Source organism: Lactuca virosa, chromosome 4 (assembly GCF_052849685.1).
Source record: "Lactuca virosa cultivar CGN04683 chromosome 4, Lactuca_virosa_CGN04683_v6, whole genome shotgun sequence".
Lineage (NCBI taxonomy): Eukaryota > Viridiplantae > Streptophyta > Magnoliopsida > Asterales > Asteraceae > Lactuca > Lactuca virosa.
In genome coordinates, this window is record NC_136429.1 from 167566314 (window position 1) to 167590441 (window position 24128).

At 34.6% G+C, this 24128-nt stretch overlaps 3 protein-coding genes across 3 annotated transcripts; all 3 read right to left on the bottom strand.

Moving 5' to 3' along the window:
* Positions 1–8200: 8200 nt before the first annotated feature.
* On the bottom strand, positions 8201–8701 carry LOC145105335 (uncharacterized). The gene has a single exon (XM_079042455.1). The coding sequence runs from the start codon at positions 8699–8701 to the stop codon at positions 8201–8203; it is 501 nt and encodes a 166-aa protein (XP_078898581.1).
* A 4077-nt stretch (positions 8702–12778) lies between these two features.
* LOC145107691 (adenylate kinase 4) lies at positions 12779–14861 on the bottom strand. Its single transcript, XM_079044630.1, has 6 exons — positions 14574–14861; positions 13753–13898; positions 13562–13681; positions 13315–13482; positions 13139–13228; positions 12779–13040 (listed from the first exon to the last, which is right to left on the bottom strand). Exons 1-6 carry the CDS (start codon positions 14686–14688, stop codon positions 12942–12944), a joined length of 738 nt encoding a protein of 245 aa, XP_078900756.1. The 5' UTR covers positions 14689–14861; the 3' UTR covers positions 12779–12941.
* A 2285-nt stretch (positions 14862–17146) lies between these two features.
* LOC145107693 (nucleolar protein 56-like) lies at positions 17147–20143 on the bottom strand. The gene is made up of 8 exons (XM_079044631.1): positions 19815–20143; positions 19082–19296; positions 18840–18997; positions 18537–18724; positions 18202–18454; positions 17964–18112; positions 17758–17892; positions 17147–17694 (listed from the first exon to the last, which is right to left on the bottom strand). The coding sequence occupies exons 1-8, from the start codon at positions 20017–20019 to the stop codon at positions 17381–17383; spliced, it is 1617 nt and encodes a 538-aa protein (XP_078900757.1). The 5' UTR covers positions 20020–20143; the 3' UTR covers positions 17147–17380.
* Positions 20144–24128: the final 3985 nt, after the last annotated feature.

Genomic DNA, 24128 nt, shown 5'->3' on the forward strand with positions numbered 1-24128 from the left:
AACATGCCATTGAAAAGTTCAATGAATCTCAAAAGATCTAGGAGTTTCAAATCCAATTAAAAACCTAATTAAATTATTTCGTTTTTCATGGTGGAAATTGGTAAATCGTCATTTACCTACCTTCAACTATTTTATAACTCGGATTACGGCATCCCTCTTCCAGTTATAAATAGGTTGTTGGATCCTAGCCTTAATATTTCATATTGGGTGTTATATTAAGGACTTTAGATCAACTATCTTGAATATCTCCCAAAAGATGTCTAGTTCAGACATCTATGATCTTCCCAAATCTCTTGGAACTTTACTTCCTCCACCTCCTCCAATTATTCTCCCTAACCCACAAGTTCAAGGTCACTCAAGCCCTAATGGCAAGCAAGGTCTATGTGTGATCACATCTTAGAGATGAAGTCACATATTGACAAGCCGGGAGAGTTGGGTGTCAAAGACTTGAGAAAGTTGGATGTTCAATCACTTTCTAAGTCACATAGTGAGTTCCTTTGGGACTACTATGAAACAGACTATGACATGAACCTTAATGATCATATCTATTTGCTTGGTGCTGCTGAATCAGCAATGATTTGGAACGATAGTAAAGCAAATTTGATTAGAAGATCAACTTCCCGAAAACTTTATGGACAGTGACAATGGTGACACTGGAAATCCAGAAAAAGCATTCTCTTCCCAATGGAAAGGGATTGACCATAGTCAACCCGGTTGACCAAATGGTAAAGAGAAAGGCTAAGTCTGAGATAGTCCCATTACCAAAGGGTCCATATGTTTATTTTTCCGAAGGAAGGGGTGTTGATTGCAAAGCTGCCAAATTTACCTAAGGATGTTAAAGTCAATAAGTTTGACTCTACATCAGGTAGAGCCCAATATCTAACTCTGTTAAGTTCTATTCTGAGATCCTCATTACATGATGTGACTGGGTCACATGTTGATGTTTTAAGAATCAAAGAATAGAGAGAAATCTTAAAGGAAGTATATGTTGATTCTGATCGCGAAGGTGGATTTCGATCGCATCAGAATTTTGAGCAGTTGCTTAAGAAGTTATGATATATTGCTAATGAATAGATAACAACAATTTTCCATGTGGATTGTAAGGATAAGTTTTTCCGCAAAGTTTTGAAATAAAAGAAAATTGTTTAATTTTATTTATTTGAAGTATCCTTACAATGGCATTTGTGGAAAATTGTTGCTTATATGATTCCACTGACAGCAATATTGGAAAATGGATTTGATTCTTTCATTTGTGGTAGTGTCTAAATTTACCAAATCAGGAAAGTTCCTCATCACCCAAGTTTCAATTGGACCGAAACTTGGAATCATGCAAGTTGAATAGTATGATGAATGAGAACTTTCAAGCATTGGAAAATCAAGACTAATTACTTGTTCACATGGATGTGTGAGTCAAGTGAAGGACTAAAGGGATCGAGTACACATTCTTGTGCACTGGTCATGTCCACCACAAAGCTCGTTAAGACTATTTGATTTACTAAAGTTTAGTAAATATGGTTATACTTACAAGTTTAAGTATAATTCTGAAACATTGGAAAAGTCTCAATGTATGGCAGAACGAATGGGAATAATCAAATTAGACAGAAAGATAAAAGTTTCTCAAATCTGAAAAGATGGGAGAGTACTTTAGTATCATGTTTGTGATCATCTTAATGATTTAGAAAGCATATCACAATTAGTCCTCTAAAGGTCATCTTAGTGCATTCTTATGACTAAGAAGAGGAGTCATGAATTGTTGAAATGGTTAGATCAGGAAGATGAGTCATACTTCGTTCCAAAACAATTCTTAGAGTCATACTCCAAGATTGTAACTTGAGTGATATATCTTAAAGAAAGGTTTAAAACACTTGTCAAATGTAAGAGTAAAAGTGTCCTACTCTTGTACATTTGAAATTGGTAAGTTGTGATGTTTTGGATAAAACAAAGACCAACTAAGGCCAATTGTGTGAAGTGTTTGTCCTGATAAAGAATCCGCACTATCTCTTGAATATTTGGCAAGATAGTCTTATATGTCAAGAGGACAGTGGGAGTCTTAAAGATCCTAAAAAGAATTTCAAGAACTAATCAAGAATAAAACCTGAGGTTCTTCACTAGCACACGACTTGAGGTTTATAACCTATCGTGTTGACATATTCTGTGCCCATTCCAGTTAAAGTTGGCTTTGCATAGGAGTTCTGAAAGTTCTCAATTGGTTGCATAACAACTTGGAAGCAATGGCAAGCCCTGCACTGCCAGGTGGCAAGAAGTTAAGATTGCATAAGTTCAGTCCATATGAGTTTGGATTTGTCATTATCCTTGTCTTGTGACTATGGTTTTGACGATTCACATGGATAAGAACACATACACCATAAAATCTAAGGGTCATAAGGTTTCTCTCCGATTCATGAAAATCATGGTGAGGAAACACTTCCACCAAGTAGATTTGAAGCAGATGGCAAAAGGTCTAAACAATTGAGACTATGATTACGGCATCCCTTTTCATAGTTCTGAAAATGTTTAGACACACATGCATGCTATCTAAGGCAAGGTGTATGATTTTGATAAAGTTTTATCAAAGCATCTCGTATCAGAAATCTAAACTTTGGTAAGAAAGTCAATAAAGTATTGATTTCTAGAAGTCCAGCTGATTTCTAAGTACATGTCAAAGCTAGTGGGAGCATAAGTGTTATGCTAATAATCATCATGTTAGTGGGAGCATGATAATTATTGTTAGTGTTGCAAGTTAGCAATGTTAATTGTAGAAAACAAAAGTTTCAATTCGTGAGGCTGCAGGGATTGAAAAAGTTGTTTTGATATAATTAAGGGAGAGGATATACTTCATTTCAGTTCTAAAGGCTTAGATTGAGATCTTAATCATCTTTAGTCAAGAATATATATATGAATTTCATGTTGGATTGGTTCAACTTAAGGAAATTCTATATATTGCGTTCTCAAAATTCGATTATGATTACGGCATCCCTCTTCATAGTCAAATTTTGAAAACATGGCAAATAAAAATATTGTAGCAAAAGACTGGTCTAGAATCATGTCTTTATGTGAGACATCATGAATCGTGTACCATTTGCTTTGGGTACATGATCGATTGCATGTGCTATAATATTTGTCATTTCTAAATTTTTCCAAATGCCCAGAGGCATTAAGAAGGGAAAAGGTCTAGAATTGGATATGACTAAAATGATTAAGCAATTGTCGAGGACAATCTGAGGTTTACCAAAGATTGGTTGCTCAGTGACAGTTGGAAGTATAGTGCTAATTTTGGAAGGACCATATTGACATATTCTGAAAAGAGGCATATCTTGTTCAGAAGTGATAGTCAAAATGATAATATGGAGTTGTCTCCATAGGTGGAAGTTATATGTGTAAGATTAGAAAACTTAATGCAAGAAGCATGTCCAAAGCAATGTACTTTGAATATGAGACTTAGTTTCCATGGAGTTGATCTCCATTGGAATACCTTATAATGACTGTTGACAAGTCTTTGTGACTTTGTACATATTCATTACAGGAGGGTCAGTGCATATAAGTTTAAAATCTAAACAGATTTCGATAAATGATAGGAATTTGAAATTCTCACATTTTTCGATAAGGATTTGGGAGTGTGAAATTAGAATCATTGAAATTATGTTCAATTGGTTTATTTCACAAAGTAAGGATCATAGACAAACATAGAGTGCATACTTGGTGTATGGCAAAGCTATTGTTTAGAAAAACATAGTGTACATGCTTGGAGCATGGGACAAATAGTGTTTTTAATTCAGGTATAAAGTTGATAAAACCGAAACAATGAAATAATGAGTAATCGGTCTGGTGATAAATAAAAGTGGTCTATTTATATTCATAGGGTTTGATACCATATTTGATTCATTTATTTTTGTGTTTCATTTTGCATGTTTTGACTTCCAGAATAAACTAGGTCATTCTTCCTGAATGACTAAGTTATTCAAACTATCCACAGTCGGTCATATGTTGGAAGTAGATATGAATCAAGACTGTCATGCATTGGATTGTAGAGGTCTAAGATGTTGGACAAAGTGGTGTTACAACACTCATGAGTGCTCATAAGTTCTGAGTATTGGATTCAACCCACGCTCATTTGAATCACTTCGTGGATTTTATCACGAGTGATCATGAGACGATAATATCTTATATTCTTAAAACCTAGAGATATGAGTTGTTACTATGAGTTGGTTATACATTGATTGCACGAAAACGCATTGGTAACTTGATGTTATAAAACGTGCCTTTGTGTATGATTCAACAAGTAGTAGAACAAGCCATATGAGTCGAAGTTTATCCATTCCTTTTACCTTCGGGATAAAAGCGATATTTGTGGACCCCTCGATGATTTAGCGATGACACATGTGAGTGCTTGGCCAAGCCAGGACTGATTTGATTTGTTCAATCAGTCAGTCATCATAAATCGGAAATCGGGAAACAACAAATGGACAGAGAGAATGATTGATAATCCATGTCTCAGTCCATATGATATCTAGAATGGAGGAATATATGATCCCTTATCTAATGGACAAGTCATTGACAAAGGTCAGAGTTCATCGGCAAGGTCAGAGTTCGACAGAAGCTTTTGAGAGCTACGATTGCTAGTCAGGGTTTGAAGTCATACTCAATAATAGTTTTAGACTTATCCAAGTGGGAGACTATTGGATTAATGTCTAAGTCCATAACTATAATTGGTAAGACTTGACCCGACCCGGCATGGTTCATTTGGGTTGCATGGCATCGGGACAATTGGATAGACAAGATGAGGAAAAAGGATACTAGTGATTTATATTAATATATTATAAGTTCTAATATATTAATATATAATCATATTATTTAATTAGTATTGATCAAGAATTAATTTATAATTAATTAAGTGATCAAAAGGAACTAATTAAATATGGACTCTAAGATATATGTGTGTGATGGGCCAAGTTCATTTAGGTTGGGCTAAGCTTTCATGGATAGTCCATGGAGTGTTTAACCCATGGATCATATGAAATGAAAGGTCATGGGTATTAGGGTTTAACCCTAATCTCCACACTATATAAAGATGTCCTTGGTTGGTGAAATGGGCACTAGTGTGTGTACACAAAAGGGCAAGGCCGATTTCACTAGAGAGAACCAAAGTATCCTTATTCTCAAGGTTATTCCAAGTGTTCATGGTGTTGTGTGAACCATTTGAGGTGTCACACTTGGGGCACTAGGCACTCAAGTTTCATGAAGACAAGTTACATAAAAAAAGGTATGTATTCTATCTATTTTATTACCCAAGTATATGATATTTGTATGCTAGTATAGGGTAATATCTTGGAAACTTCATATTTGCATGTATAATAGAGAAAACATAGATCCAAGGTATTTAGGGTTGTATGTGCACCATAGGATGTTGTAGTATACTAAACCCCAACAATTACATACTATCGGTACTAGATAATTCTTTGAATGAAAGGTCCCACACTACAACGGTTGGACTCAAACAAGAGCTGCGCAATAGAGTTAAACCTAACCTTCTAAAAATATCTAATCTCAATAATATGTAACCAAACGCATTCGTCCACTAGTCAGTTTGTACTAAGGAAAATGCTTATAAGTACAAAGCATGCAACATTCGAGCATAAAGTAGTTCAAATTAGAACATAACATGAGCAGTCCATCCTATCAGATAACTGATCTCTCACTAGCATGCAGATCTATAAGCTCATACAATAGGCACATAAAGATATCTCTCCTAACATTCTATCATGCAATCTTGAGCAGGTCCTTAATCCTGGTCTAGCATGCGATTCTCATATCATATCATAAAACATTTAACATGTATGGGTATTTTGGGAAAACTTACTTGAGCTTGGCTGATTGCACGCATCGCACCCCATCTTTTATTATAAATAAATTACTTCTTTTTATGAAAATCTACCAAATCCTCGGTTTGAGTTCAGACACACTTGAGAGTATGCCTGAATCCCTCAAACCAAGACTTTGATACCAACTTGTAACATCCCAAAATTTCCAGATAATTTTTTTTCATTTCAAACATCCAGTAGTTATGTCAAAACAACCAAAAGTGTATCATAATGGAAACAATATCATAGTACAAATCCTAAATCACATAATACGGAAAAACGTAGGCAGATGCGGTGCGATCAAGTTGGGCCCTTCCCTTTCGAGCTGGAAGTACCTGAAACACAAACTAAAAACCGTAAGCACAAAGCTTAGTGAGCTCCCCCAAAATACCACATACCATACATGCATATCAGTCAAAATATAGATGGGTCTATTTCACCCCTTCGGTATCTCTCAACCGGTATCAGGTCTATTTCACCCCCTTCGGTATATTTCAACCGATATTGGGTCTCTTTCACCCCCTTCGGTATCTTTCAACTGATATTTGGTCTATTTCACCCCCTACAGCTAAGTATACAAACGTATCACGAAATTCACGAAGACAACATGCATAAACAGATATAGCATGGAATTGTCACGAAGACAACTATCATTCTACTAACATAATCTAGTGGGTCGGTATTGGTGCCTTCGACCCACGAGTACAATGGAGGAAAATCACATCGATCAAAAGATAGCAAATTTCACTCCCGAATCCGCTGCCCAATGGTTCCTCACGTTGAACATAATCAATACCAACCTTAGTTACTATCTAAGGTCAAGCTTATAATCATAAGACCTAACAATGGTCCAAACCCAAACTAAAGGACCCTAAGGCCCAACACATGCCCAAGAGCTCCAAAATGGCCTAGGGCCCACAAATGACCCAATACCACAAAAAGGTCTACGAACCAAACTCAACAACGCAAAATCCCAACTAAACCTGAGCCCAAAAAATCCAAAAGCCCACAGAGGGACGTACGCACGACGTACCTGGCTCATACGCCCAACGTACGTGGCTGATCAAGAATCAGGGTGTTGGCCCAATACGCGCATCGTACTTAGGAGTACGCTCGGCGTACTGGTCAGACAGCTAAACCCACCCAAATGACTTAACTCGTTAAGCTTATAACGTCCAAACCTCAAGTCAACATCAAAACAAGGTCCTAAACCATAAAGTCAAAGACTTTAAGCTTTTGCATGGCTTAAAAGGTCAAATCTTTGATCTTAACATACTAACTTCATGAAACAACCCTCAACCCTTGCATAGTTGAGCTTAAACCATGAAGACACCATTTTTATGCACAAGGGACATCAGAAACACTAAGATCTGTCATCATAACCTTCTGGAGTAGCTTATACTCTCAAGAACCGCCTTAAGGGACCAAAATAAACAAAAAAACCTTAACTATCTAGAACTAAGAGATGAATCATCAAGGGAAGGACCTGATACCTTCTGAATAATGACCAAGGTAGCTAAGTTCTGGATCCACAAGCTTTAACACCACAAGAGCAACTTCCAAGAGATCCTTCCTTCTTAAAGATCACCAAAAACACCAACAAATGTCACTTCTAAGCTCAAAACACTCAAATGGAAGCTAGGGTTTTGTGGGAGGGTTGATGAGGGAAGGAAGCTGATGAGGGGGCAGCCTCAAGCCTTAAATGGGGATTATATAGGGGTTAAACCCTAAAAATTAAGGTTTGCTGATTCACGGCGTACGCCCAGCGTACAAAGCCCCTTTCGTCTTTAAAAAATATCAACACTTAACCAAAAATTCCAAAAAAATAATACCTCACAAAATGGATGTTACAGTTACCTTCTTCCTTTGTAAAGTGTTTAATGAACCTTTGATATTGTTCAGTGGTTTGGCTGGCAATAGGACTTGAATATGCATCAATGCAAGCAGCTTTAGGCTTAACTGTTTCACGCTTTCCTTTACCGGGCCACCATTTCGGATAGCCGATTCTTTTGAAGCAACCATCCCAACTATGCCCATCTTTTCTGCAGAAATCACAGTGTTTGACTTCATCGGTGTTCTACTTTGTGTCCTTTTGCACAGTTTTATTTCTTGGCTGATTTGAGGTATTGTCTCGCCGGTTTGGAGTGAAATCTTAGAAGGTGTTGTTTTCCATGGAAGGCTTTTTCATCGACGATATGGCCCTTTGTTGTTCATCCTCGGAAACAAGATGGTAAGCAATGTTGGTGTTGGCTTCATGGAAAGGATCTAAGTTCCTATTGTGGTGAACTCAGTATTTAGTCCAATTAAAAATTTGTATAATCTTTCCTTTTCTTTGGCCTCGTTTAACTCAGTATTTCATCCCATATACTTCGTAATTTCGTGTAGTACGTTGATATGGAAGTGCCTTTTTGGTTTGTGATGGTTAGAGACTGTTTGAGTTCATATGACCTTGGTGCACTTTCTTTTCCAAATCTTTCTTGGAGGTCTGAACCTATTTCAAAACCAGTATTTATGTATTTAATGTTGCTTCTGATCCCTTTCTCCATTGTTGTGGTGAGCCAATTCTTCAGCATAGCATCGCACCTCATCCATGTCATGTAGTTTGGTGAAGTTTCTTCGGGTTTTTTAATGGTTCCATTGATGAAACCTACTTTGTTTTTGGCGAACAAGAAGTTTAACATCTCTTGTGACCAATCGTTGTAGTTGTTGTCGGTGAGCACATCATTGACATGCATCTGTCTGAGGTAATCTGAAATATGGATATAATAAGGGGAGTTTGTATCGATGGTGTTGGTAGTTCCATCGGTCTTCAAAGCATTGGATCCTCCATCATCTCCAGCCATAGTGCCTTTGTTAGAAACAGATCTGATCTAGACCTACTTTGATACCATAAAAAATTTGGTATTGGAAAAACTTAATTCATTTAAAAGGCAATCGAGAGTTTATATACAGGAGAAACTAGAAAGTAATAAGGAAACTAGAATCCTAGATTAAAATAAAAGGAGTTATCTATAAGAAAAATAGATAAGTCTTGGAGAACAAGGCAGGAAGGATCTGGAAGGATCTAATTTTCTTTATAGGATATCACATTAACACAACTATATTGCTTAATCTATTGCATGCAACGATCATGTTAAATTTCACCTATATCCAATCACATCCAACGTATTTGTTTTTCAAATTGGTGAAGCTTAATTCCTACATAACTTATAAATATAACCAATAGCATGAACATCTATTATCCTTCCCAAGAGAACACATGCATGAGCCGATATATCCAAGATTTCATTATTCCCAACGTTGACATGCTTCTCTTCTTCTATATTAGGACCTATCTCCACATTCACATACGCTTGCCGAATCCATCTGTATTATGGTTACCACCATTTTTATCAATATTTTTGTCCGAATGAACACCATTCGTGTGGCCAAAGTTCTAATATTCACAATTGAACCTAGCAATTGATGCAGATAATTATGATTACTAATCCAAAGTAAAGTGAAGAAAGTATATTCACAACACTATTTAAACTTTAACATTCATTTATATGATGTAGTAGTAAATGAATTATTTATAAATTTATCTATAAAAATAATTTATCCATGTATAGAAAAATAAGAACCTTGTTATAAATGTTTTGAAGATAAGTAAATATTATGTGAATTAATTGATATCAAGTGGGACTCAAAATCTGAGTTTACAAATTAGATTGATACAATTAAACACCGATTATATAAGAAGTAATCTAAATTTAAATATGTAATTGAAATCAAGTTAGTTTAAATTTTAAAAGGTGTTATCTTTAAGATTCCATGACAGAATCATTTTAAGGGAGGATAATTGTTACGTCCGTATTTTAAGGCAAGTTTTAGCCTTTTAAGCGGAAATATTTTGAAATAATAAATAAATAAAGTAAATAAATAAAACAAAGTTAACAAATTTGATAGATTATGAAGTTCAAAATTAATTAGAAGATTACTTTGGGTTAAATTGGAAATTTAAAAGTTTGAAGGACTAAATTTGTAAAATTTGAAACTTAAGTTTGACCTTTACATAACTAGGTTTGAGCCCAAAATGTTAAGAAATTCATCTTCTAGGTTTGTTACAGAGGAATTAAGACTTGTTGGACTTTTGGGGAGTTAGTTACGAAAACAAGTTAGAAACTTAAAAGTTTAAGGGGGCAATGTGCCAATATGTCAAAGAATAAAACATAAACCCCAAATCCCCTTCTTCCTCCTTGTTCAAACACCGGAGACAATTTTGGAAGAAAACTTCACATTTGATAAAAATAAAAATTTTAAATTTTAAAAATAAAAATGGAGAAGGATCCGTTTAAGGGGGCAATGTGCCAATATGTCTCTTCACCACTACCTTCCTAGAATCGGGCCTTAACGAAGATGTAATCCATGACCCTAAGCTGGAAGTAGGCGATGATATGAAACATAAATGGTGAGGGGCTCACATTTTAGGGAATTCGACATTAATGGCAGAATTCGGGTACCTCAGGACTACAAGGCAACGAAAATCGTGACAATGATGTTTATATTTCCTTCATCTCCCACAACCTCACCGTTCATTTCCCTTCTTCCCTTTCGACAATGGTCAGTTCATCCACTGACTTTCGCGTCTCCATCTTCGAATCACGATGAACCCCACACCATTGTTTCTCAAGATTCTGGAACAAAGGCAAGCTTTTTGATTTCTCAATGCAACTGTAGGATTCGATTTCCCAAACCAGTAGATGCGAAATGGTGTTAAATTATGGAGTTTAATGTTGTTTAATGGTGTTTCAAAAGCAAAGTTGTGTTTCATTTTTTTACATGTGTTCATTACAAATTTGGGTTTTATTTGTTTTTCAAAGCCAAACTAAAATCGATCATTTCTTTTTTGAGAAGTTTGATGGAGTTTAATGGTGTTTTAAAGTATATTAGGTTTGGGAAAATGACTTAAAAATGTAATAAAGTTTTCAAAATGTTGAAAAAATATAATTATTATTTTTTTAGTACCAAAAATACCATTAAAGTATACTTTTTGTACACAAGAATACCAACAAACTACACATGTATTCAGATAAAACCTTATGGTAGGTAAACGAAAAAATGAATTAAAAGGGTAACAAAGTTTCCAAAATGTTCAAAAAATATCATTGTTTTGTAGTACAAAAAAATATCATTGAAGTATACCATTTGTACATAGAATACCAACGAAGTATACATTTTAGTACAAAAAATACCATTGAAGTTTCCAAAATGTTCAAAAAGTATCATTGTTGTTTTTTGAGAGCACATTTTGTTAACTTCGTTGTTTTCGGATTATGTAGAACACAGATATCGAAGATCATTCTCCGTTGTACCAGTTCACACCAATTGTGCACTCTATTTCATTACCTAAAATAACCGGTTACCACAATGTTTTATTTGAACACATATGTACTTCGTTGGTATTCTGTGTACAAATAATATACTTTAATGATATTTTTATACTAAAAAAACAACAATGATACTTTTTGAAAATTTTGGAAACCTCGTACACAAAATACCATTGCACCGGCTATTGTAGGGAACCATCAGGTTACCCGGTTATTAAATTTTAGGGTTATGACTTAAAAAGGTAACGAAGTTTCCAAAATGTTCAAAAAATACCATTGCTGCTTTTTAGTACAAAAAATCTCATTTAAGTATACTATTTGTACACAGAATACCAACGAAATACACATGTGTTCAAATTAAACCTCGTGGTAACTGGTTACTTCAGGTAAACGTAAAAATGACTTAAAAGCGTAATGAAGTTTCCAAAATGTTCACCGCATTTTTTGTTAACTTCGTTGTTGCCTGATTATGTAGAACATAGTCACAGGAAATCATGCAATGTCATATCAGTTTACAACAGTTGTGCACTCTCTTTCATTCCCTCACTCGATCATTCTTATGGTAACATGAGAAGTAAGTGGATAATAACCTTAGTTAAACGTTCTTGCTTACTAGTCGCATTATATACCTCAAACCTAAAACATATATGCATTATGTAGATACACATATTATACATCAAGGTTAGCCGTTCATTAGTGTTGCGGCACAAGAGAGACACAAAAGAGAAACGAGTGTGACGTTATGTTGTGAGAATTCCTAAATGTGGATGTAGGGAGTAGGAGTTACGTTTAATTCTCTGGACCAGTGAGAGATGAATGGTCAAGAACACCAAGCGTCATGTAGTTGATTTGATGACGATTTGTAGTCAAAATAGAGAGAGAAGCATATGTGTTGGAGCGCTTGAACAACTTGTTTTCTAATTGATGGATTCCTAGTTACGTGTTTTTCTATGACTATATTTAGATACAAACTGATCGAGTAAGGGAATGAAAGAGAGTGCACAACTGGTGTGAACTGGTATGACAAGGAATGATATCCGATGACCGTGTTCTACATAATCCGAAAACAACTTAGTTAACAAAAGATGCGCTGAAAAAACAATAATGAAATTTTTTTGAACATTTTGAAAACTTCAATGGTATTTTTTGTACTAAAATGTGTACCTTGTTGGTATACCGTGTACAAACGGTATACTTCAATGGTATTTTTTGTACGAAAAAAACAATGATATTTTTTGCACATTTTGGAAACTTTGTTATCCTTTTAAGTCATTTTTCCGTTTACCTGAAGTACAAAAAATATACTTTAATTGTATTTTTGTACTTAAAAACAACAATGATATTTTTTGAACATTTTGAAAACTTTATTACCTTTTTAAGTCATTTTTCCTTTTATAAAATATAAAAAAAATTGAAGTCAAGATTATGATTGGACCTTTGACTTTTTCAATATGTTTCTCTCCTAACAATCTAATAGATTATACGTTTAGATAAAGAATACGAATTTGGTGTCTTTTGACTCTTATATAAAGAATGAGAAATTAGTAGATCTTTAGACGAAAAAATTGTAGACGGACTATTTTATTGTTCTTTAGCTCAACTCAAAACTTAGCTTATATCAAGATACAAGTTCCCATAAGAGTATCAAAACCAAAAAAAATAATAATAATAAAGAGAAACAATGTTCAAAGTAAATACCAAGCTAATAAGATAATCATGAGAGCACCTTCTGGACCTCAGCAGTTACCTCCTTTGGTGGTTTTTCTGCATGCAGATTTGCCACAATACGCTTCTTGCTATAGTAATCAATAACCTGGCATATGTCAATAAATAACTTATACATATTTACATATAAAATTCCATTAACTCATAAAATTTAAATAAATGGAAAAAAAAGAAGAAGAAACATACTGGCTCAGTCTGTTTGTGAAATGCCTCCAGCCTTGACTTCAAAACAGCTGCTGTGTCATCTTTACGTTGAACCAAAGCTTCTCCAGTCACCTTTGATAATAAGCAAGAAAATCAGGGTGAATTTACTATTTTTACCAATTTATAAGTAAAATAAAAAAGATGTTTAGAATTTTTACATCATCTATCCCAGGAACTTTAGGAGGTGCGAATTTTGTGTGGTAACTCCGACCACTAGCAGGATGGATCCAACGGCCAGTAATCCTCTCCTCCAAGATTGCATCATCTATTGCAAAGTTTAGCACTTTGTCAACTTTCACCCCTCTTCTTTTCAGCATTTCATCAAGCTGCACATACAAAATAGAAATTAACAAAAAAAAAAGCACTCAAATGGTTGATGTTAAATCAAGAAAAATAGTCTAATACCTTTTCTGCTTGGACCACGGTTCTTGGGAATCCATCAAGAATGAAGCCTTTTTGACATGAAGGCTTCTCTAAGGCTTCGTTGATAATCCCCACAACTAAGTCATCAGAAACAAGTTGTCCCTGAGAAAGAATGGATCCGGAATAGTGATAAGTAGAAAGATGAGGGGTCAGTTGTGTAAAATTTAAATTACCTTCTCCATGGCTTCCTTGGCTTTAACACCAAGAGGGGTTTTTGCAGCAACAGCAGCTCTTAGCATATCACCAGTAGCCAGGTGGCATAAACAGTACTCGTCCTTGATAATTGGTGACTGAGTACCTTTTCCTGATCCAGGTGGGCCTGAAGCAAACAGGATTCATCAACAGATAGATCCAATTTAGGGGAAACACGGCTTAACTAAAAATTAGTTATCAGAATTGATGTGATTAGAAGTGGATTGACAAATTCCTGTTTCCTAAACCAATTATTGATCATCAAACCAGATTCATCAACTGAAAGATCATTTACATTGCAACAAACAAAAGTAACAATATAACATACTTTGTAGTTAGTAAGATCATTCCTTTCCACCATTTATTATTCTAACTCAATCAAGAAATAGTAAAAGAAGATCAATCTTTATCAATGTCCTTTACCCTTCAATGACATGATCACAGTTAATTTTATCAGTGACATGCAGTAATAAAATCATGTCCATCCCTTTCTGACTTATCTTAGATTCCATTTTGCTCTAATGGCTGTGTAATTGTGATGAAGATTATGTTTCTGTTTCTATTTATTCTCTCTGTTTCTAAGCAAAATCGATAACAAAAACGTTTAGGATGATTTAATATCGCAGCATTTAAAATATAGCAATTTGATGAAAGCAAAGCATTAACATAACAGAGCGCCTAAAATTAAATCACATCGGATCTGAGGAAATGCACAATGAATATGCATTTGGCATAGAATTTTGGGGGCAACAGAAATGATGCTATAGAGGAGGAAAAGAGCAATGAGAAACAAGAATGTTACCGACGAGAATGAGGCGTTTGTCAGGTTTGGTTGAGCATTTCATGCGACGAAGAAGCTCCGTCATTAGATCTACCGACGCAACATCCTCTAAATTCGCCGCCGCTGAAGTTGCCATTCCGTCACGTAGGATTTTTTTGGGTTGATCTTTTGAGAAATTGGTAGGTGAATTGTGAGGAAAAGGATTAAACGAGCGTCAAATTGGATGCTAGGGTTCTTTCAGTAGTTCGTTACTTCCCCAGTTTACTTTCCTCGAACTTCTCGAATCTTGATATGCTTCAATTTCAAGCATGGCAGATTTGAAAAGTTGTATCAAAGAGAAAATTCCAGTTTTACCCTCCTAAAGTTTGATTTCTTTTTTTCTTTTTAATAGTAAAATTAATGTTAGGAATTAGAACGTCACTCAATTTTTTCGGTTTTTATATATATTCTTTAGTCCTTACTCGAATAATATTTGAATATTCAACATTTCAACTATTGTCTTGAAGGATATTTTTTACTATTAATTTCTGATACTATTAACTATTAAGCTATAACCTTTTAATAACTTCTTTTTAGTTTAGTTTAAAGATAATGACTTAAAGGTAATATATTTTTTTATTTTTATATATTTGGTCAATGAGAGTTTTTTTTTCTATATTTGACCATTTAACTTGTTTTTTTGTCCACGTTCAGTCTTTATAACCGGTTACTTCAGGTTAAACCGGAAAAATGACTTTAATAAGTAGCATATTTTTCAGTTTGTACACATTTAATCCTTATGACCAGTTTACTTCAAATTTTGGCTCACGACACCATACATTAGACAATCATTAATGAGGTGTTATCATATGTGGCTCGTTCTTCACTTATATCAGTAACATAATTCACAAATCGGTGAAATAATGTTGGTGTCTTAGTTTTCTCCAAACAGAATATGTCTTCGTCTTCGGTTTCATCTATCTTCATAGCAGACAACGAGTTATTTGTCTTGGACGTGTAAATTCAAGTTGGAAAGAAGCAATCACAAAGAATCTCGTTGTTTGCTACGGAGAAATGAAACTTTTTGCCAGTGTGTTCTTTTGTCTTGGGAGTGCAAATTCTTTTAGCGTCTTCCTTAATTCTTTTTGTCTTAGAAATGCAAATTCGAGTAAGGAGGAAACAACCACAAAAAAAAATTATTGTTTGTTATGGATATAGATGAAACCGAAGACGAAGACATCTTTTGTTTGGAGAAAACTAGAGCACCAACATTATTTTACCGATTTGTTAATTAGGTTACTAATATAAATGAAGGATGAGTCACGTATCAGAACACTTCATTAATGATTGTCTCACGTAGGATGTCGTGAGCAAAATCAAAAGAAACTGATCATAATGATTAAATGTGTACAAAAACATTAAGGACTAAATGTGTACAAACTGAAAAATATATTACCTTGTTAAGTCATTTTTTCCGACTTAACTTGCAGTAGCCGGTTATAAGAATTGAATGTGGACAAAAAAAAAGAAGTTAAATGGTCAAATATAAATAATAATAATAATAATAAATAAATAAAAATAATAATAACTTAGTGACCAAATATCTACAAATCAAAAAATATATTACTTATTATCCTTTATTTTATTATGTTTATGATATCAACTCAAATGACAACACCTACATATGTATATGATGTAAAAGACACATCATATTTTTGTTTGGGAAAATAAAATGATTGATTTAGAAAAACTTATGTTTTCAAACCTGTTAAACTATTTTATATAAATTATGGTTGTCAAATCGCGATCATGATCGTAGGATCATACGATCCTACGATCATAGGTGTGAAAAACGAGTCGGATCGTAAAATGATCGTATATGGGGTAGGATCGCAGGTAGGATCGGGAACCGATCCGATCCTATCTTACCTTGATTTTTTTTTGTTTGCAAATGATTTTGTTTATCATTTTATGTCTTTTACCATTTACCAATTGACCGTTTATCATTTTGTGTTGTGACTTATGACTAATATTTTGAAGTTTTTATAACTTTTGAATGAAAATTTGAATATTTGAAATATTTTTCATGATATAAAATTATAAATTAAAATTATGTATTATTTGGAATCTTAGGATCTCGGTCCCGATCTTGGAAACCCAAAAACGATCCTACCTAGGATCCCGATCTTGATAACCTTGATATAAAGTGCAGATTGAAATATAGATGATATAGATCCATATATACAACTCAACTAATCCAATTTTTATTTGTTTATTAGGAGCTACAATCCAATTTCAGTGGTCGCATTATCAAAGATTGTCACGCCAAAGTTGGCAACCGGATGACCGGGTAAATGGTCAACTCTTAAACAAATTGATAAACCATGTCTTAATTGTGACAAAAAATAATGCAATGTAAAAAACAAATTTCCATATAAACTTAGTAATTTCTGTAGAAATTAACCTTTATTTAACATCAAACTTGGTTTAGACTCGATGTTGATATGGCTTAAAGGAAAAAAGTCCGATGTTAATTCAAGTTATAGGATCCAAGGACAAAATTTTCATTTTCATGCAATTTGGTTATCTTTAAAGGGATAAGATACGAAAGACTGTTGAGGTATGATCCATATTACGACCACATTAAACATGAAATTAACTGTAATACATCCATCTACACCAAAACTTTGACATAAAATTAACCTAACTACCTTCCAACCTTGCGTTTCTAATCATCATAATAATACTTCAACCAACCAACAACACGATAGCATCAAAAAAACATAATAATAATATCAAAATAGCATGTCAAGATACAAGTTGCAGAACTTTTATCATCATCTTCTTCTTCACTCAGCTGCTGACTTTTTCTTCTTTTTCTTCTTTCCTTCACTTACAGCAGAAACATCCTCCATTACAACATCTTTGCTCTTCTTCTTCTTCTTTTTCTCTGTTCCATTTTCTTTCCCATTCTCAGTAGCTTCTGTCTCCTCTTCTTCAAGTGCTCTCTTCTTTTTCTTCTTCCCTGATTTGGTTTCAGCAGCATCTCCATTTGTAACAGTGGTGTTCTCTTTGTCATCTGTTTTTGCTTCACCATTGTCTTTTGACTTTTTTTTCTTGCTCTTCTTTGAAGATGGTTCAGATCCATTTTCAACCTCCATTTCTAAAGACAACAATAATATTCAGTTTTATACTATAATAAACAAATCAATATAAGTCAATATACCTTGATTTGCAGCATTCTCCATAGCAGCTTTCATAACCTCAATGTTCTTACGAGGTGCAACACCTTTGTCATAAAAGTCAAGACGCTCTTCCACTTGCTCACGAAGCTTGTCTCCAAAAGAAGTACCACTTCCCTCTGTGATCATTAAAAACTTAATCTTTGACTTTGACTTTGACCAAAAAGATAACTTGTAGATACAAACTAACCTGAGAAACAATCAATTCGAGAAGCAATTGAACATTTGTTAGCCAAATAACGAGCCATTCGACCTTTGTTTTTAGCAGATGCACGTCCGATAAAAGACGAATGAAAGATAAGACCATATTTCGGTGTGTTCCCCTTTGTTTTCAAAGCCCTAAAATCAGAACAAGATCAAGAATTCAAGATTAATATCTAATTGTTTTTAGCTGAAATTTTTAGTGGTTGTGGATAATGATATTAGACCTGAAAAGGGCTTTTTCAGCACCAAGGATTTGAAGCGTAGAAGAAGGGCATTTTGCAAGATTTGTGAGGCTTCCAGCATGAGATATCAAACGAGCACCAACAACTTCACCAATTAATGCAGCCAAATTTGGTGCTATGTCACTCATTTTAGCAACAAGATAATCATAAAGCTTCTTTCTGTATTCAGCAAGGTCCATCACACGTTGTGCAAACATCTGGACATTAATCAGGTCAACTGGTGACAAATCTTGACCTGAAAAAAGAAAATAGAATGAGATACTGTTTTTAAAAATTATAACCACATAAAAGTGTAGCAAAGACAAATATAACCCTACCCATGGAAGCTTTAGCTGCTTCGATTACTTCCTTTGCTTTATCTTCATCACCAAGGATATCTACTAGCCCATCTAACTTATCTTCAGACAACTCTGACTTGTCATTAATGTATTTTGCAAGTTTAGCATAAAGATAGTTATCATTGACAATCTTTACTAGCTCTGGGAAGTGCCATGAGTACCATTCCCTGCATTAAACATCAGACATTTTAGTTGTAATAGAAGAACACAAGAAAATTTAAATGTAAAATGTAAATCAAGGTTGTGATTTGAGAGAGAGAGAGAGAGAGAAAGTGAACGAACCTAACTCTCATGGAGAATGAGTTTACATCCTTATCAAGAGTATCAAGAAGGAAGATTGCTTGAATGACCATATTGTCAACTCGGTTGACATTAAACTTCACTTTTGCTCTGCTGTAACTGTGGCCCAAACCAAGTTGAGCTTTCTCCAAGTCACCAGGCTTATATAAAAAAATGAGATTTTGTAGTCAGAGGGATTTCCAGAATGAAATATATTAAGAGGAGAAACTACAAAAGATGAACACCTTGAGATTCTCAATGAACCTATCGAAATGTAAACGAACACCTCGAATGAGCTCAAGAACAAACTCATTGCTCTGGCAGGGGATCTTGGTTTCTTCATATATGTGTGACCCAATTTTGGGATCAGCCACTCCTAAGCTGAACTTAGGCTTTTTACCTTCTTTGACCTTGGGAAGGCTAAGCTCGAGAAAGTTCCTCAACTCATCAGTCATTTGGCCTGAACAAATTCAAAAAAAGTGTATAAAACTTGTTAGAACACCTACATCGAAAGTAAGAAGGATGATGTTCTTAAGCTCAAAACTCGACTTATTATCATGCTTAATAGGGGAACATCTCCAAATTATATGTGTACTGAAGTTGTATGAACTTATCCTATCAAACTCAACTTATCATTGTTCAAGTTCTATGACAGACCTACCCAAAGCAAAACACAAGAAATTTCAATGAAAAAGACGCTGTATGACAATATCCTTGCTATTGTTTGTGTTATTTGTCATGACAGAAAAAATCACCAACTGAAAGTGCCTAATCCTGAAATATTTTTCCACATCCCTCTCAGCAACAAACAGAAGACGAAAAACTAGAAACCTAATAGCATACAAACAAAACAAATTGAACACAAATTGCAAACAAACGCTGAAATTTAGTTACGAAAGTATATCCTAAAAACTTGCTGCAGCCATTTTCAAATAGCAAGGACATGTATGTGTATTCATGTATATATTTGGTATGTACCTTCCGAGACGGCATTGCACTGGTTGAGAGCATCAAGAGCCGATTCAAAAGGATTAAAAGCGGCGAGTTTGACAACCTTCCCGAAGCGATTTAGATCAACTACTGAGTTACGAACAGCCTCTGTGTTCTGTCCAATTTCATCAATACCGTGGGCCAAAAACAGACCGTAACCGGAGGCAGACTCGTATAGAAGATACAACGCCATGGAAGACCAAAAGCTCAAAGCTCAGTTGTGCTGGTTTTCTAACCCGCTGTAAACTGAGTTTAGGGTTTTGGCGTCGCTTTTCTCTCTCGCTCTCTTTATGGTGAGCGGCAGCAGGGTTTTCTAGGGTTTTAGACTCCATTTATGGGTAAAATAACAGAAAATAATAAATATTACTATTTTTGCTGTTCAGCCCCTGTGTTATCGTCATAGTATACATTTGGCCCTTTTGTAGGCTCAAATCATCACTTGTAATTTGTAGAATGTACAATAAAAGGGTTATTGTAATAAAAGCCTCCAATTTTACACAAAATGTACGGTTATGCTTAAATATAGTTTTGTTCCATTAATGTCTTAAAATAGCCCGTTTAGTTTCATTTGATGTTTTTAACCAGTTTCACTAGGGGTGTTGATCGGGTAAAATTTTCGGGTTTCGGGTAGAACGAATTGGGTAGTTCGGGTATTTCCTTAAAATAATAATACCTGATACCCGACCTATATTGTAATTCGGGTTCTCGGGTTTCGGGTTTTCTGGTTTTAGGTCGGGTCGGGTATTTTCGGGTATACCCGAAAATTACTGAAGTGTCACTTATTGATTTTTTTAATTTTTTTTGCATTTCGGTTGCTTTAATAAAAAATTTGGTAGCAAAATATTTCATACAATTAACAAGTACATATACGATAACAATACAAGTCATTATAATATGTTATGTGATTTTTGCATTCCATTTCAAATTTTGATAAATAAAAAAAAATAGTTTATAGAGTACATGATCAATGTTTGATCAAATTTAGATTAACCAAACATGTTACATGATTTAATGCAAAAGGTGACTACATGAAAGTTATAAATAAAAAAAAATTAGCATTTAACTAAATTGCAGGGACCAATTATATAGCTATATTTCAATTCATAAAGAAGAAATGTAGACTAGTTAACAAAAAATTAAGAAACATGTGCATAGTTGAAAAAAAAAATAGATCCGTAGTGCACAAAAAAATGAAGGGGAATGATCTAACATCTCATTCATGTATATATTCGTTGTAACATTTTGTTCAAAACTCCATTTCATTTTCAACCATTTCTAAATGTATTTACTATATACCGTTAAAATAATGAAGCCATATAACAATTGGTTTAAACTATAAGGAACAATAATTATGTAAAATAATGATACAACTTTCATAGTTATTATAACTAGTGTATTAATTAGTTTTTTTTTAAATCGGGTATTAGGGTATACCCGAATTTTTTTAAACCTACCCAATACCCGACCTATTTAAATATCGGGTTACCCGATTACCCGAATTTTCAAACCCGGTACCCGATGCACCCGACCCGATCTACCCGAATTCAAAATGGGTCGGGTCGGGTAAGCGGGTATCGGGTATTTTCAACAGGCCTAAGTTTCACCCTTAGGCAATCGGTAACCCTTGTCAAGACAACCCATTGATATTAAAGGACATTTAGAAGGACATTCCATTAAGCATAAAGACGCACACCTTGTCACTCACTCATGCTACTTTTTAGACGAAGAAAACTTAAATGGGTAAACTCTCTCCGGTGAAGGAAGCTATCAGGTTTTCAAGCTTTTTCTTTGTCTGAAGCTAGGGTTTTGAAGCATTGTTCGCATAAGAGCAATGTTTTAAAAAACGGTTTGAACCGGTCGGTCGAACCGATTGGACCGGGAACCGGAAAATGGAGCAGTTCAACTTAATACCGGTTTTATGTCTATTTCTGAACCGGAATGAACCGGCCGGTTTTTATGAAAATCTGGTTGAACCGGTAAATTAAATAAAAACACATGGAAATCAATCACTTTCAAAACAAACTTTGATTTTTTTTTCCACATCTATTTAGATTTCTTTGAATAAAAACACATATGGTAAATATTATAAAGTTTTTTAATGCATTTGTATTCATCTAAAACTATATTTTGTTTCCTTACTATACTTTATTTTATTTTTTATTTTATGTACGTGGATTGATGTAAAACTTACGGCTATGTGTTTTTAATGTATTTGGATTGATCTTCAACGTGTATTTATGTGTATTTTTAATGTTTAAACTTGTTGATATTTATATGTATAGGAATATAGGAAAAAACCGGTCGAACCAGTTGAACCGGGAACCGGTCACCATTCTGGTTCAACTAAAAAAACGATTTTACAAACATTGCATAAGAGGGTTTTTGAAGGTAAGAGATTTTGGTCCTTGATCATGGTATTTACGAGCAATAATAGTTGCAATCACCTTCATTAATGGCTTTTTTCCTGATAATGGTTGCGATTTTGCAGGAGAATGGCTTCTTCAGACGAAGGTTACAACAACTAACTTGCTGATATTTACGAGCCATTGTTGGGTTAAATGAGATAAATTTTTAGTTACATGGGATTTACATGGATCATGAACCAGAGAAAGAGATTGTAACAAGGCTTCGAAAATGTAAGGATATATTTCTCAGCATTCTACTTAGTGATGAGAGCATCAAAAATTCAAGTATGAATGATGAAGTGAAAGCTCAAGTGTACCATGGTAATGAATTACAAAACGATAAAGAGGCAGAAGGGGTAGTTAATAACAAATACATAATACATTATCCACACATTAGGTGGGATAAGATGGAACCTAAGTTAGGGGACGTGTTTGAATCACTCGCACAACTTAGATTCTGTGTGACAAACTATGCAGTAAATTGAGGCTACCATATATACTTTGAAAATAGTAACAATAAAAGAATTTTTGCGAGATGTGGTAAGAAAAATGAAGGTAATAAGTGCCCATCCAGACTTTATGCAGCTTGGATGTACAATGAAAGAACCTTACAGGTTAAAGCAATGAATGGTAAGCATCTTTGTTTTAGAGTGTTTAAATTTGGGTCTATTGTTACCCCATAATAGATTGGAAGACACTATGTTACTGAGATAACAAATAAGCCCAAACTAAAACTTAAAGACATGATCACTGACATCAAACAAAATTATAGATGTTTGGTATCTATATGACAATTTAGAAGGGAAAACTATGGGCAAAAGAACTGACTGAGGGTAAATTAACTTAACGCTATGCAAGAATTTGGGATTATACCCAAGTGTTGCTAAGATCAAACCCTGGTTCTACATGTAAAGTTGGTGTTAATACCAATCAAACTTAGAAAAAATATTTTCAGATGTTTTACATTTGTTTCAAAACTGTAAGTGTTTTTTGGAAAATAGGGTGTGAAAGGGTTTAGGGTTAGATGGGTGCTTCCTAAAGGGTCAGGTGAAATATGAATTGCTCACAACCATAGGTAAATATGCCAATAACCAGGTGTTCCCAATAACTTGGGTTGTTGTTGATGTGGAAAACAAGGATAACTGGACCTGGTTTTTGGAGCTTCTAAATGATGATCTTGAGCTTGGTAGTGGTGCAGGTTTGGTTGTTATTTATGATCAACATAAAGCAAGTTCCCTTAAAATCTTAGTTTGTTTCAATATGGTTATAATATTAACATAATGTGTTTGTTATAGGGTTTGCTTGAATATATAAAGGATATTTTGCCACATGTCGAGCACAGACAATGTGCTAGACATATTTATGCAAATTTTAGGAAGTCTTTATATGGATTGGAGTTCAAGAAGTTGTTATGGGATGCAGCAATGAGTTGTGTTGAAGGTAACTGAAACATCCCAAAAATACAATCTAAAAATTTCATTTTTAATTTAATAATAAAACCATAGTCATCAAACATCATATAAAAATCATAAACAGTGTATCTCAAAATATCATAACTGTCAAATATATCAGAGTATAAACATCCCAGGCTAAACAGATGGTGTGTGCACTGCAATCATCACGAACTCCTCTTTTGAAAACTGAAGTACCTGAAACCAAAACTAAAAACCGTAAGCACGAAGCTTAGTGAGTCTCCCCAAACTACCACATACCATACACATAATTATGTTACTGAGAGATACGGGCCCCACCCACACTCAAGGAGATATGGGCCCCGCCCACACTCCTCTAACTAGGAGATACGGGCCCCGCCCACACTCCGCTGACTAGGAGATACGGACCCCATCCACACTCCGCTGACTAGGAGATACGGGCCCTGCCCACACTCAACCAATCA

Coding starts and splice junctions, on each gene's coding strand:
- LOC145105335 (XM_079042455.1), bottom strand. CDS start 8,701: ATGGCTGGAGATGATGGAGGATCCAATGCTTTGAAGACCGATGGAACT.
- LOC145107691 (XM_079044630.1), bottom strand. CDS start 14,688: ATGGCAACTTCAGCGGCGGCGAATTTAGAGGATGTTGCGTCGGTAGAT. Junction 13,899..14,573: donor CAAACGCCTCATTCTCGTCG/GTAACATTCTTG, acceptor TGTTTGCTTCAG/GCCCACCTGGATCAGGAAAA. Junction 13,682..13,752: donor CCAAGGAAGCCATGGAGAAG/GTAATTTAAATT, acceptor ATTCTTTCTCAG/GGACAACTTGTTTCTGATGA.
- LOC145107693 (XM_079044631.1), bottom strand. CDS start 20,019: ATGGCGTTGTATCTTCTATACGAGTCTGCCTCCGGTTACGGTCTGTTT. Junction 19,297..19,814: donor GTGCAATGCCGTCTCGGAAG/GTACATACCAAA, acceptor GAATTTGTTCAG/GCCAAATGACTGATGAGTTG. Junction 18,725..18,839: donor TCATTCTCCATGAGAGTTAG/GTTCGTTCACTT, acceptor TGTTTAATGCAG/GGAATGGTACTCATGGCACT.